General features: G+C 33.7%; 2 protein-coding genes across 2 annotated transcripts; both read left to right on the forward strand.

The window, feature by feature from the left end:
* The first annotated feature begins 215 nt into the window (after nucleotides 1-215).
* On the forward strand, nucleotides 216-2,339 carry LOC107767317 (zinc transporter 1). The gene is made up of 3 exons (XM_016586286.2): nucleotides 216-879; nucleotides 1,525-1,674; nucleotides 1,882-2,339. Exons 1-3 carry the CDS (start codon nucleotides 271-273, stop codon nucleotides 2,185-2,187), a joined length of 1,065 nt encoding a protein of 354 aa, XP_016441772.1. The 5' UTR covers nucleotides 216-270; the 3' UTR covers nucleotides 2,188-2,339.
* Nucleotides 2,340-10,441: 8,102 nt separating this feature from the next.
* On the forward strand, nucleotides 10,442-11,861 carry LOC107767319 (uncharacterized). The gene has a single exon (XM_016586288.2). The coding sequence runs from the start codon at nucleotides 10,702-10,704 to the stop codon at nucleotides 11,770-11,772; it is 1,071 nt and encodes a 356-aa protein (XP_016441774.1). The 5' UTR covers nucleotides 10,442-10,701; the 3' UTR covers nucleotides 11,773-11,861.
* Nucleotides 11,862-12,609: the final 748 nt, after the last annotated feature.

Here is a 12,609-nt window from a genome sequence, read left to right on the forward strand (position 1 = left end):
ACTATGTCGTCATTTTTCCCAACTAGAATTGACAATTGTCCACTACTCTCCTTCTTAGCCTTACACTTTCTTTTCTGCATGGCTTTTGATGTCGCCATGTTTTCTCAATTTTCTTAGCACAGTTCAGTAACCTTTTCCCCTTATTTTCAGCATCGGTCAATCTTTACCCCTCTACCCCACCCCAACTTTTTTTTTTTTCATTATATATACAACCTTACAAATCTTTTCTAAAGCCCCACCAAAACTTCTCTACCTCTTTGTAGTACAACCATGAGCAAAGTGGTTGCTTTTTCGCTTTTTCTTCTGTTTTTGTTCCCAATTTTAGTTTCGTCCGAATGTACGTGCGATGAAGATTCTGAGTACAGAAACAAAACGGAAGCGTTAAAATACAAATTGGTAGCCGTTGCTTCGATCTTGCTAGCGGGCGCCATAGGTATATCAATTCCAATTCTCGGCAAAATATTCCCGGCATTACACCCAGAAAACAATATATTTTTCTTCGTCAAAGCTTTCGCGGCGGGCGTGATTCTCGCCACGGGTTTCGTTCACATATTGCCCGATGCATTCGAGAGCTTGTCTAGCCCTTGCCTTTCTGAAAAACCGTGGGGTGATTTCCCGTTTGCAGGGTTTATAGCAATGGTTGCGGCAATTGGGACAATGATGGTGGATTTGGTAGCTATGAGTTATTTTAGGAGATCTCATTTAAAGAAACAAAAACCTGTGAATAGTGATGAAGAAAAAGAGGGTGGTGGTATAATTAATCAGAATAATCATGTTCATGTACATACTCATTCTACTCATGGACATGCTCATGGCTCGGTTGTGCCATTAGAAGAGGGTTCTGAATTGGATTTATCTCGTCGACGAGTTATCTCACAGGTACATATGTCTAGATTCATCAAAAGCCCCTTAATTCCCGTATGCCCTATTTTTTGAGTAATTTTTTGTGAGTCATTAAAGTTAATTGACAGGCTTTTTTAACCGTCGAGAGTTAAAAAGCGTTTTCCCTTTAATAGAACTTACGGGCTCCAATCAGGACTAGTCCGGTATGCAATGAGGTACAGAATATCGGGTGGAAACCAACAAAATTGACAAGGATAAATGTGCATCTAGAAAATAATATTAAGAGACAAAAATAATTATATACATGCTATCTTTTTCAGACCCCACTAATGGGATTTTACTGAGTATGTTGTTGTTGTAGAAATAATTGCATAAAAAAATGACGAAGTTTTGCTAGTATTTTCTTTAATTTGAGATATAAAACATTGTTTTAACATAAAATAAGTAGTGTTGGCTATGTGAAACGGTTCCTAAAGTATTATTCCATTGCACTCGTGATGTGGATACTTACACATAAATTGGAAGTGGAGATAAAGTCACAAGTAGTATAAAGCGAATGTGTAATCAAGTGGCGAAGGAAAAAAAAAACAAACGGAACAAAGAGATTTTATTTGATTTCTGTGCCTTATTTAAATTTTTTTGTGACTGAAATGTTAGCACTCATATTATATTTTTTAACAGGTTTTGGAATTGGGAATTTTGGTCCACTCGGTGATTATTGGTATATCTTTGGGTGCCTCAGAATCTCCCAAGACAATTAAACCCCTTGTAGCGGCATTAACTTTTCATCAACTTTTTGAAGGCATGGGTTTAGGAGGATGCATATCTGAGGTATGCTATCTTGAGCTCTGAAAATAAATTTTACTTGTAAATTCTCTTGAAATTAGCTGAGGTACGAGTAAGCTAACCCGAATAGAAATTCCTAAATTTTATAAAATCTTGATATTGTGTATAAAGAAAAAGAGTTTTAAAGCATAAGTTCTTTTTGGGATATCATAAGTTGTTGGCTAAATTATTTTGATATGAGTGCATAAACAGGCAAGATTCAAGGTGAGAAAAACAGCAATAATGGCAATTTTCTTTTCCCTGACAACACCAATGGGAATTGCAATTGGCTTTGGAATATCAACTGTGTATAGTGAGACAAGTCCAACAGCTCTCATGGTTGAGGGCATTTTCAATTCTATTGCTGCTGGAATTTTGGTTTACATGGCTTTAGTGGATCTCCTTGCAGCAGATTTTATGAGCAATAGAATGCAAGATAGTCCAAAACTTCAAATTGGAGCTAACGTTTTTCTTCTTCTTGGGGCTGGTTGTATGTCACTTTTGGCCAAGTGGGCCTAAACAAAAAAATCTAGAGTTAGAACATAGGAAATAAACAAGGTTTTGTTTTGTTTTTTTATTCTTTTTGTAGATTTTTAAGGTTTCTTATTTTAGCTTTTTTGATCTTCAGAGAATGTCGGAATTACAAAAAGTAGTTGAAATTATTTACAAGATCATGTCTTCTCTTTAGAAAATGTGCAATTCTTTGATCTTTTGTTAAAGCTCGAGTGTGAATTGGCAAATCATATTTTAGTAAAATTGATTGATAATCGGCAGGATAATAAAACGACAACGCTGAAAATCTCAATTAAAGTTCTAAGAAGGATTAGCTTTTATTTATAACTTTTTTTTATTTTTAATTTTAATTTTTAAAAATGCATGAGGGTGAATTTATTTCGAACATGAGGGTGGATTAGTAAATTGTGTTTAAGTAAAGTTGATTGATAATTGGCAGGCGATATGAAAATGAAGTACTAATATAAAGGTATAAATGACAATACCAAAAATCTCAATTAAAATTGCAAAAAATTTAAGGTATGTTATTACCTAGTTTAGGCATGCATGATCCATGACATCTTAGTGATGAAAAGGGGGGGTCAAAACACAAAGAGGGTGCGTATATGCTCAAAAAGAAAGGTTGCAATGCAAATTGATGCGCAGAAACCGTAACCATCCAAATGAACATGGGTTGAATACGTAAGAGGGATCGAAACTTTGATATCCTAATCTGGGAACCCTGAACCAAAAGTTCTGGGTTCTTATCCTCAGTCGTCAGAGCTGTCACACCTCCTTTTTACTATCCGCAGGGAAATGTAAGGAAGTTTTTCGAATTAAAGTGACATAAATCAAAATGGGATTATTTTTTTTATTTTTCAGAGTCGCCACTTGGAATAATTTATTTAGTGTCCCAAGTCACCGATTTATTTTAAATCCCAAATTAAGGGAATTTCGACTTTATTTAAAAGCCTGCGAACTAGAAATTCTAAGTAAGGAATTCTGTTAACCCGGGAAAAGGTGTTAGGCATTTCCGGGTTCCGTGGTTCTAGCACGGTCGCTTAAACTATTAATAATTAGTCTATTATCTGATTTACTACATATTTTAAACCTATTATGCATTTTTAACTTTATTACCACTTTTAATTATTTTAACCGCTTTTTAGGATTTAGGGAATTATTTTTCGAACAAATTATTTTGGGACACGCTGCGAACCACACTACATGAAATGCACCCGCGATTCACGACATGTTTATTCTATTAAAATTTGAAGTTGTTATGATCGGGTTACATGAAATGCACCCCCAAATTTGAAAATTAGGTATTACAACTACGTCACGGGAACCGTACCCGTAGCTATGATGATTTTATTATAAACGTGCCTAAAGCAAACTACGAGTGTTTAAAAGGGTGTTTTACTATACTAAGTTAATACTTAATGTGAGGGCCATAAGTTATGAATTTTTGTATATGTATGACACACCTCAATTTTATTTTAACAAGGTTTGTATTTCTCTTAAGCAAAACTAAGGATACTCATATTTTAATCCTAATTTGGAATTCACTAAGAATCTTTTAATCAAGGACATACTTAAGGTGTGAAGGGCTAGGCTTTTAGATTATTGCTGAAAAGGGATTTGGGCCTGCAATGGTCCATTACTCATTTATTTGAAGATAGACGGCCACTTTGGAATTGTATTGGACTAGAGTTTGGCCCAGAAGTGAAGAGGCCCAAAGAGTCTTGTTGACTCTGATTCAAACATCCCATGTTGGATTTGTATGTAGGGGGCCTAGTTGCTACATGCTTTCTAGCTGGGTCTATCTACCTCTACGTCCATATTAACCAAACTCGCCTATTCACAATAATTATATTCAATTGATGTTAAGTAAAAATCAGCCTTCAAAGATCAAACAACAATGTTAGTTTAAAAAAAAATTAAATGCAGAATTAGCAAGACATAATAGCATGTGTTTATACTATGATTCTCAAAGGAACTTCACAATTAAGGATCATGCTACTGGGTTTAATACCTAGGCCCATTCTCCTGGGCCCAGACTTGCTTAAGTGAGGGCGATGTGCACAGATAGCCACTAATGGCTCATGTCTTTATTTTAAAGCCAGCGTTTTAAATGTCTTTAGTCTTTAGCCACTGGTTTAATAAATTTTAACTGGTCGGACGAAAATACCCTTCTGCTCATGTCCTTAACTTCAAGACTTCAGGACTACATGTCCTTAACTTTTGAACTTGGAACTCTAAGTTCAGGACTTCAAGGTTACATGTCCTTAACTTTTGAACTTGGAACTCAAACTTCAAGACCAAGCGTCCTTAACTTTTGAACTTGTAAGTCAAAGTTAAGGATCTATTGTCCTTAACTTTTGAACTTGTAACTGTAAGTTAAGTACTGCTTGTCCTTAACTTTTGAACGTGTAACTGTAAGTTAAGGACTGTCTGTCCTTCACTTTTGAACTTTAAATTCAAAGTTAAGGACAAACAGTCCTTAAGTTTTGAACTTGAAACAATAACTTAAGGATTGTTTGTCCTTAAGTTTTGAACTTGAAACTATAAGTTAAGGACTGCTTGTCCTTAACTTTTGAACCTGAAACTCAAAGTTAAGGACAGAAAGTCCTTAAGTTTTGAACTTGAAACAATAACTTAAATACTGACTATCCTTAAGTTTTGAACTTGAAACTATAAGTTAAGGACTGTTTGTCCTTATCTTTTGAACCTGCATGTCAAATTTAAGGACTGCATGTCCTTAACTTTTAAACCTGCATGTCAAACTTAAAGACTCATGTCCTTAACTTTTAATCTTTGAACTCAAAAAAAACAAAAACAAGGTAAGAAGAAAGAAATTACTGTCCGAAATTGAGACATCTACTCAAAAATTCAGAACTTTAAAATTTTGATGATGCAAAAGGAACTACTGTACATATTGGTAAAAGAAATAGTGAAGCAAAATCATAAGGATCTCGTGATGGACCTGGTTATGTCCTAGTAATTGGGGCCACTAATAGAACTGATGCTATTGACCAAGCATGGAGAAGGCCGACCGTGAAATCGCCTTGGGTATTCCAGATGAAAATGCAACGCGAAAGAGAGGAAGAAAGGGTAAAATTGTCTTTTTTCTATTAGTAGCGGCTATTTTTGCTGAGCATTATAATTAGTGGATAAAAATTAAAGACACCCTTAACTAGTGGCTATTACACGCCATTTTTACCTTAAGTGAGTCCCATATTGGGCCCTTGTTGCAAGTCTGGCCCAATTCGTGCCATATTTAAAACATTATGCAATAATAATGCTTAATACAAAGAGGTCCAACTGCTATGAACCTATACTAATAATTAAACAAAGCTGAAATTAAAATCATTCCAACAGTCTATTTTTACTACTGGATGTCCATGAACTTACAGCATACTCCTAGGTGTAACTAACATCTAAAAAGAAGAAAAAATTTTAAGGTGAACAAAGCAACATTTCTCCTAACTTCAAGCTTTCCACTGCCACCAGATCCCTCAAACCAAGCTTCAAACTTGCAAGAAATCAGCTATAGAGTTGTTTCTCACAAGTCAGCATTTCAACTTCCAGCCTTGAAATTGCTTGACCTTGTGGTTACTCACATACAAAACAGCAAAGCAAGTTTCAACATTTATTCATTAACTAGTGTGTTTTTGATTTTCACTTAAATAACTCATAAAACTTCAAAAACAACTCAAATTGAAATTTATGTCCAAACACAACTCTAAATTTCCAATATCATTTTCATTTGAAAAAAAATTCACCGTTTTTGAAATTTTACAATTCTTATGTCCGAACGTCTACTTATTATTGTCATAGTTGAGGTGTTGGTGTGATATTTTATTTGATTGCACATACAAGTATCCTAAAAAACTATATTATAAAACTTTTATGCAACTGTAGCATTATATGTTCGCTTTGACATTATAAGATTTCTAGTAGCAGCTTCTATAGCTTTGATTTAACAGCAAAGGTAGTATGACGTGGGATGTGGAGAGTACATCACGAGTTTGAATCTTGACTGGTGAACTAAGTCTCGTATTTAAGTAGAGAAGGGGAGATGAACGGGCTCGAGCTTCAAAGCTGGAAACATCGAATTTCTCAGTTATCCCAAAAAATATTTTATGAGTTGGAAAAAAAGGGTTTAGTCCAATCTTATGTAACTAAACAAAAACGTAATGAAGTTTTTTTATTATTTAAAAGGACTTGAAAATTTACAGCTGTGATAAACGTGATTTTTTACTAATTAATAAATTACTGCACTTTCTAATGTGTCAGAAACTTGAAAGGAAAACTTGAAAATTTTGAAGAAAAAAAAAATCTTGGAGACTTGGAAAGGATCAATGCACTCCTAATGGCTTCTTACAATAATAAAATATAATTTAATTAATTAAAAAGAATAACAAGCACAAGAAAATAATGACGTTCTAAAAATTATTTGTAACTTTTAAAAAGGATGGCATTCTAGGGTTTTTTAGTAGTAAATAAAAGGCTTCTGCTGGAGAACTAAAATAAATTGCAACTTGAGAAATTTAAGTAAAAACTTTGAAAGGACATTTACAACATTCCTAATGTGGTCATACAAGAAAGTGATTTTTTTCATTAGATAAAAAGGTTTAATAATGAACATACGAAATAATTGAGTTTTTAAGGATTTATTTTAATTACCATTTTATCCAACATATATATATAACGTATTTACAGAGGTAAACAATGTTGATCAATATTTCGTGTTGGAGTTTCGTGCTTTTATAATAGTATAGATATAAATATATAAGTATTTGTTTTATTTTAAATTTATTCTTCTAGCTTTTTGAGATGTTAAATTGCTAATTTTTTATAGTAAATGTCTTTTTCAATTGATAATATAGTGAATAATTCTACTATTTCTTGAGCCACTGTTAATCTTAAGTAAAAAAAAAAATTTAGAAAAATTCTGCCAACTAAGACAATTGTTATAGGAACTGCTAGCATTATCTTATAATCAATATAGATATTTCAAAAATATTTTTTTATCTAATTGAGTATGTTAAATAAAGTAATTTAATTTTTCAACTTGCACAATTCTTTTCACTTTAGTTCCAATCTTAAACGTGTTGCGGTCTAATTAGCTTGAGGCGGTTTTACTGGAACTTTGAAAGAAGAAACTTTACAAAGTCAAAGTTACAAAATTTTGATTTAATTAAGCTTTAATGAATAAGGAGAAAAAACTGAAAGTGACTAAAGTTTTAATTGTCTACTAATTTCATCTATAAAATACACGAGCAGAGCGAATTATGTAAAATAAGAAAGGGCATTAAAATAGTTTGTAGAATGAAATTGAAATTATTTGATCATTTATGCTGGGCAGAAAGACATGATGGCATTAAAATAATTGATCATTTATGTAGTGGTAAGAAGTAAGAACTCGTTCAAAATAGTTTGAAATTAGTTTGGGTTTGAAAGAAATTACTAATAATTATGCTAGATCGATCTATTTAGAACCACGGTATATATTTTGATCTCATTAAAAAAAATTGGTAAAATAATCTCGCTTTCTAAATTTTAAAGCATGCTGCTAGAATTATTCTGACAATTGTCATATTTTATGGCAAATCCTGGTGATCACCCTATGAAAATTTCTGGTGATTGCCCTATAACAACAAAAAAACCCGGCGAAATTCCAATTTCTGACGATTGCCATATTTTTCCAAAATCCTGGTGATCACCATATAAAAATTTCTGGCGATTGCCAAGTTTTGTGGCAAACCCTTATAATCGCCATATAAAAAATTCTGGCAATTATCATATTTTTGTGACAAATCCTAATGATTGCCATTTCAAAAATTCTAGTGATTGTAAGGAGCGCTTTTCAAAATTTTGGCGAATGCGATTTTCCCAACACTTTTTCTACTAAAGTAAAAAAAATTAATAGTGGCACCGAAATATCCTATTTTTCATTCTCGCTTGCAACAAAGAGGACACTTACATTGGTATTAGTATTCCAGTTATATATAAACAATGAATAAATATAATAATGAAGTTTTTATGAAATATATAATTACAATTTTATTCAATATGCATGGTTACACTTACAAAAGTTTAAAAAATCAATTAACATTTTATGTTAAAGTTCTTTACTTTTATAATAGTATAGATAGAGATAGGTAGGTGATAATAGGCTAGATGTATGTAATTTGGCGATTATTTATGTCCCATCTTGATTATGTTTCACTGTGATAATATAGTTAAATGATGATAAATTGGCTCTAATTGTGAATTTCACACGTTGCAGGAGTGAGTAGCACGTATGAGGACTTAAAACGGTGATTGGAGCTAAATTGAAGCAAGAAAATCCCCATAGGAGCTGAGTACGTGGGAAGACAAGAAAAATAATAGAGGAAATGAAAACCTGGACTAGCGCGGCCATTAGCGCGACCGCGCTAGCCCAGATGGTCGAGGCAGAATGATAGGGCATATGCGCGGTCACTAGCGCGACCGTGCTAGCCCAGTTCCGGAAAAGTAAATTTCAGGGGTAAAATTCGAAGTTCGGGAGCAAATCCACTTAACCTATAGAAGGTCTAGCTCGCCCAAGAGATCATTATTAAAGTTTTCATAGCTTAGTTCAAGGCAAGGCGAGGCAAGAGGCAAGGAGGATAATTCAACATCGAGTTCTTCTTTTCTTCCTTTTGTTTTTACGATTTGTGATGAATTTGAATATTGTTATGATGAACTCTAGTATGATTAGCTAAATATTTAGTGTAAGGTTTTGATGGAACCTATTGAAGGATGAACTTCTTCTTATGTTAATATAGTTTGTCTGGTTTAATCTCTATTTGTTCAACTACGTTCTTGTTGTAGTTAATTGATAGGATCCTCAATTAGTTGTGCCTATTTAGTGTGCATAACTCGGGAGAGAGTGCATATTTAGGTAATTGTTGAACAAGATCACTCCCAAAGTATATGAGAGATCAATAACTGAGGGTTTAAAGTCGGGATTAGGGATAACGAAGCCTTGGGTGCAATCTAAAGTGAGCTGTAATAACCAAAGCCAGCTAGCGTATCTCGGGAGAGTGCGTCTAGTAAATTATTGTGATTACTCGGGAGAGATTTACGCTAATAAAAGTGCTTATGATTGATAGAGACAATTAGGCAAATCTATGTGAACCATAACCGAAAGGGATTCCATCAATAGGGGAAATCATAACCTTAGAGCCTTCTCTTAATTGTTTACAACTTAATCATAGTTAGTTTTCAGTTGCTTATTTACATTCATTCTTAGTTAGTAGAAACATCTTCAATTGTTATTCAGAACGTTTGGGAAGTTGATTCCGTGGAATTTAGTAAGTCTAACGAGAGTAATTGATAGGTTAATTTCTTGTGGGTTTGACTCTGGGCTAAATACTCAGATTATAATTGCAATGTCCGCGTGTCCTTTTTATAAGGCATAATTAAGCGTGATCAGTAGGTAAAAATATAATATGGATTACCTCGACCCAATCACTAAAAGACAATATAAAATAAAAATTATGTTATTATTATTATTATAATAAAAAAATCCTTAAAAGAGTACTTTATTTAGTAAGAAGTTTATAGGAAAATTTTAGTAATTTAGTTGGTTGGCTACATAAACTTCCACCTTATTACTAGGTTTCAATTTCCTACCATGTAATCTTCTTATCCATTTCCCCTTCCCCTCCCCTAATATGTATAAAAATGAAAATTAAATAGATAAGATTTATGTGACAAAATGAAAAAATCTCTAAAAATAATATTAACAAAGAATTATGTGAAAAATCTTAGTAGTACAATTGGTTGGTTATCTGAATATTCACTTTGTTGCTGAGGATTCGATATTCAATCTTATAATCCCATTTCCCCTTCTCTCTCCCCCTCCCTCGATGTATAATAAAACAAAAATTAAAAAATAAGAATTATGTTAAAAGAAATTTTGTAAAATAAAAAAAATAGAATTATGTAGAAGTAAGAATTATGTGATTAATAATTGGTAACAAGCTGATAACAAATAGTAAAAATAGTTCTTGTCATTACAAAGAACTATTAGTAGTTATTTGAAATTTGTATATATTTTATATCTAAGAGAAAAAAGTTGGGGTCCCCGAGTATAATATTAAGGATTAATTTGAACATTTTAACATTCGCATACAGTTAATTTCCGTCCAAGAAATCAAGAAACCTATTTTTCTTAAACCCTGTTTCCTAAACCTTTGTAAAATCCGATTGGACAGCAGCAACCCCTTTTTCTATCCTAATTCGGACAACAATTACTGCCTTTCGTCAATCACCATCCTATATTTTCGTACTTGTATTCCACAATTACCATACCTATCTCAGCCTTTCACAATTCTTTTCTCTGTTCCCAAATTAGTCTGTCATTCTATATACACTCTCTTAACTTCATTCCTCCACACTATTGCTACATTTATTTCTAACAATTCATCTATCAATTTTCCTTTTATCTCTGTCTAAGTACGTTTCTTGGTTACTTTCTTGTTATTCCTTTCTGGTTTAAGTGGGGTTGCCATGACAATCCTGAATCAAGAAAACTCTGCTTTTGGTGTGTTTACGGAGAAGAAAAAGGATGAGTTTGGGTTGGAATTTGTGTATGATAATTATGGAGGGACGAATGTTGATTCTTGCATTACAGATTGCTCAATATTGGAAGAAATTGAAGAAGAAAGTAGGCAGAAATTGCAAGGAGGAAATCTTGAAGATATAATCTCATATCTTGTTGAAGAGTACGAGAAAGATCAAGCCTTTAAAAGGAATCCTTATGTTTGTGAACAAGCTGTGGATCATTACTACTATCTGTTGCCTAGGGCTAAAAGAAGCAAAGGATTAAGAAAGCGTCCTATTGGGTGTCAATCACAACTAGAGAAGAAAATCCAGAAAATTAGAATTTCTTATAAAAGGAAAATTACAGAAGTAGTGGAAATTTTTAGTGGAAATTCATATTCCCCAAGGAGTTCCAGTGTCAGTGAGTTAAAGACTGATACTTGTTTGTTGGATGAAAAACAAAGTAAATTGGAAAATAGAGAGAAAAAGAGAAGAAAGATTGAAGATTTCTTGGATGAAAAACAGAGTAAATTGGAAAATAGAGAGAAAAAGAGAAGAAGAATTGAACCAGTAGTGCCAATTGAACCTCCAAGTCTGCCAGATGAGTTCAAGGAGAAGATTGAAAATATGGGTGTTCAAATTTCTGAAGTGAAACTAGTAATTCAGAAAGTTCTTTATGATACAGATTTGAGCAATAAGCATATGCGAATGTCAATTCCTGTGAACCAAGTGAGGAATAAGGATTTCTTGACACCACAACAAAAATTGGACTTGGAGATGAGGGACATTGAATCCAACAAAAAGATGAAGATTCAGTTCAACTTAATCGAGCCATCACTTGAAGAAACAGAAATTCATTTGGCAAAGTGGGATATGAATAAAAGTTCAAATTATGTCTTGTTGAATGATTGGATGGCAGTAGCAGAAAGGAATAATCTCAAATCTGGAATGATAGTGCAACTCTGGTCTTTTAGACAAGATTTGATCCCCTGGTTGGCATTAGTTTTGGTTCCTGATCAAGATGCATTGGAGGGTTAATTTTCTTTCTAAATTAATTTGTCTTAGACTTATTAGTGTTCTACTAATGAACTTCTTTTTCTTGACACTAATTTTTTATTCTGTTTGCATATTGGAAGTGTATAAAATTCAGTCTTTTAGAATAAGCTTCTTTATCAAGGGCGGCTATTAGGGGTGGGCATAAAATCCGAAAAACCGAATTCCGAACCGAACCAAATTAATTTGGTATTTCGGTTTCGGTTTTTTCGGTATTTCGGTCTAATTCGATACTGGATTTTCGGTATTTCGGTTCGGTTTCGGTTTTATAATTGAACTATTTCGGTAACCGAAATACCGAAATTTGGTAATATAGCATACAGCCCAAACCCAATTACCTATTTTATAGGCCCACACGGCCACACGCCCACACCCAGCCGCGTCCCACTCCCACCCAGGCCCATCTCCCCCAACTCCCAACCCAATCCCAATCCCAATCAAATAATCGATTAGACGATTACCCAAGTCAGACACTCAGAGTCTCAGACTCAGTTAATACACTAGGGCTGGGAGATATCATCGAGATAGGGTTTGCTTACTGCTTCAGTGCTTAGGAGATATCATCGAGAACGAGAAGAAGAAGACGAGAATCGACTACGACTCTAGGATATCAGTCTGCGAGTCGAGTTACGACCAGTCGACATTCGAGCTCGAGTCTCATCTCATCTTCACCGGTTAACTTCACTACTTTTGTAAGTTTTGTAAGTCTCATCTCATCTTCACCGGTTAACTTCACTACTTTTGTAAGTTTTGTAAGTCTCATCTCATTCTCATGATCTCATCCCAGTACTCGACTACTCTCTGAGGTTTTTTTTGAGTTTT

Source organism: Nicotiana tabacum, chromosome 3 (genome assembly GCF_000715075.1).
Source record: "Nicotiana tabacum cultivar K326 chromosome 3, ASM71507v2, whole genome shotgun sequence".
NCBI classification, from domain to species: domain Eukaryota; kingdom Viridiplantae; phylum Streptophyta; class Magnoliopsida; order Solanales; family Solanaceae; genus Nicotiana; species Nicotiana tabacum.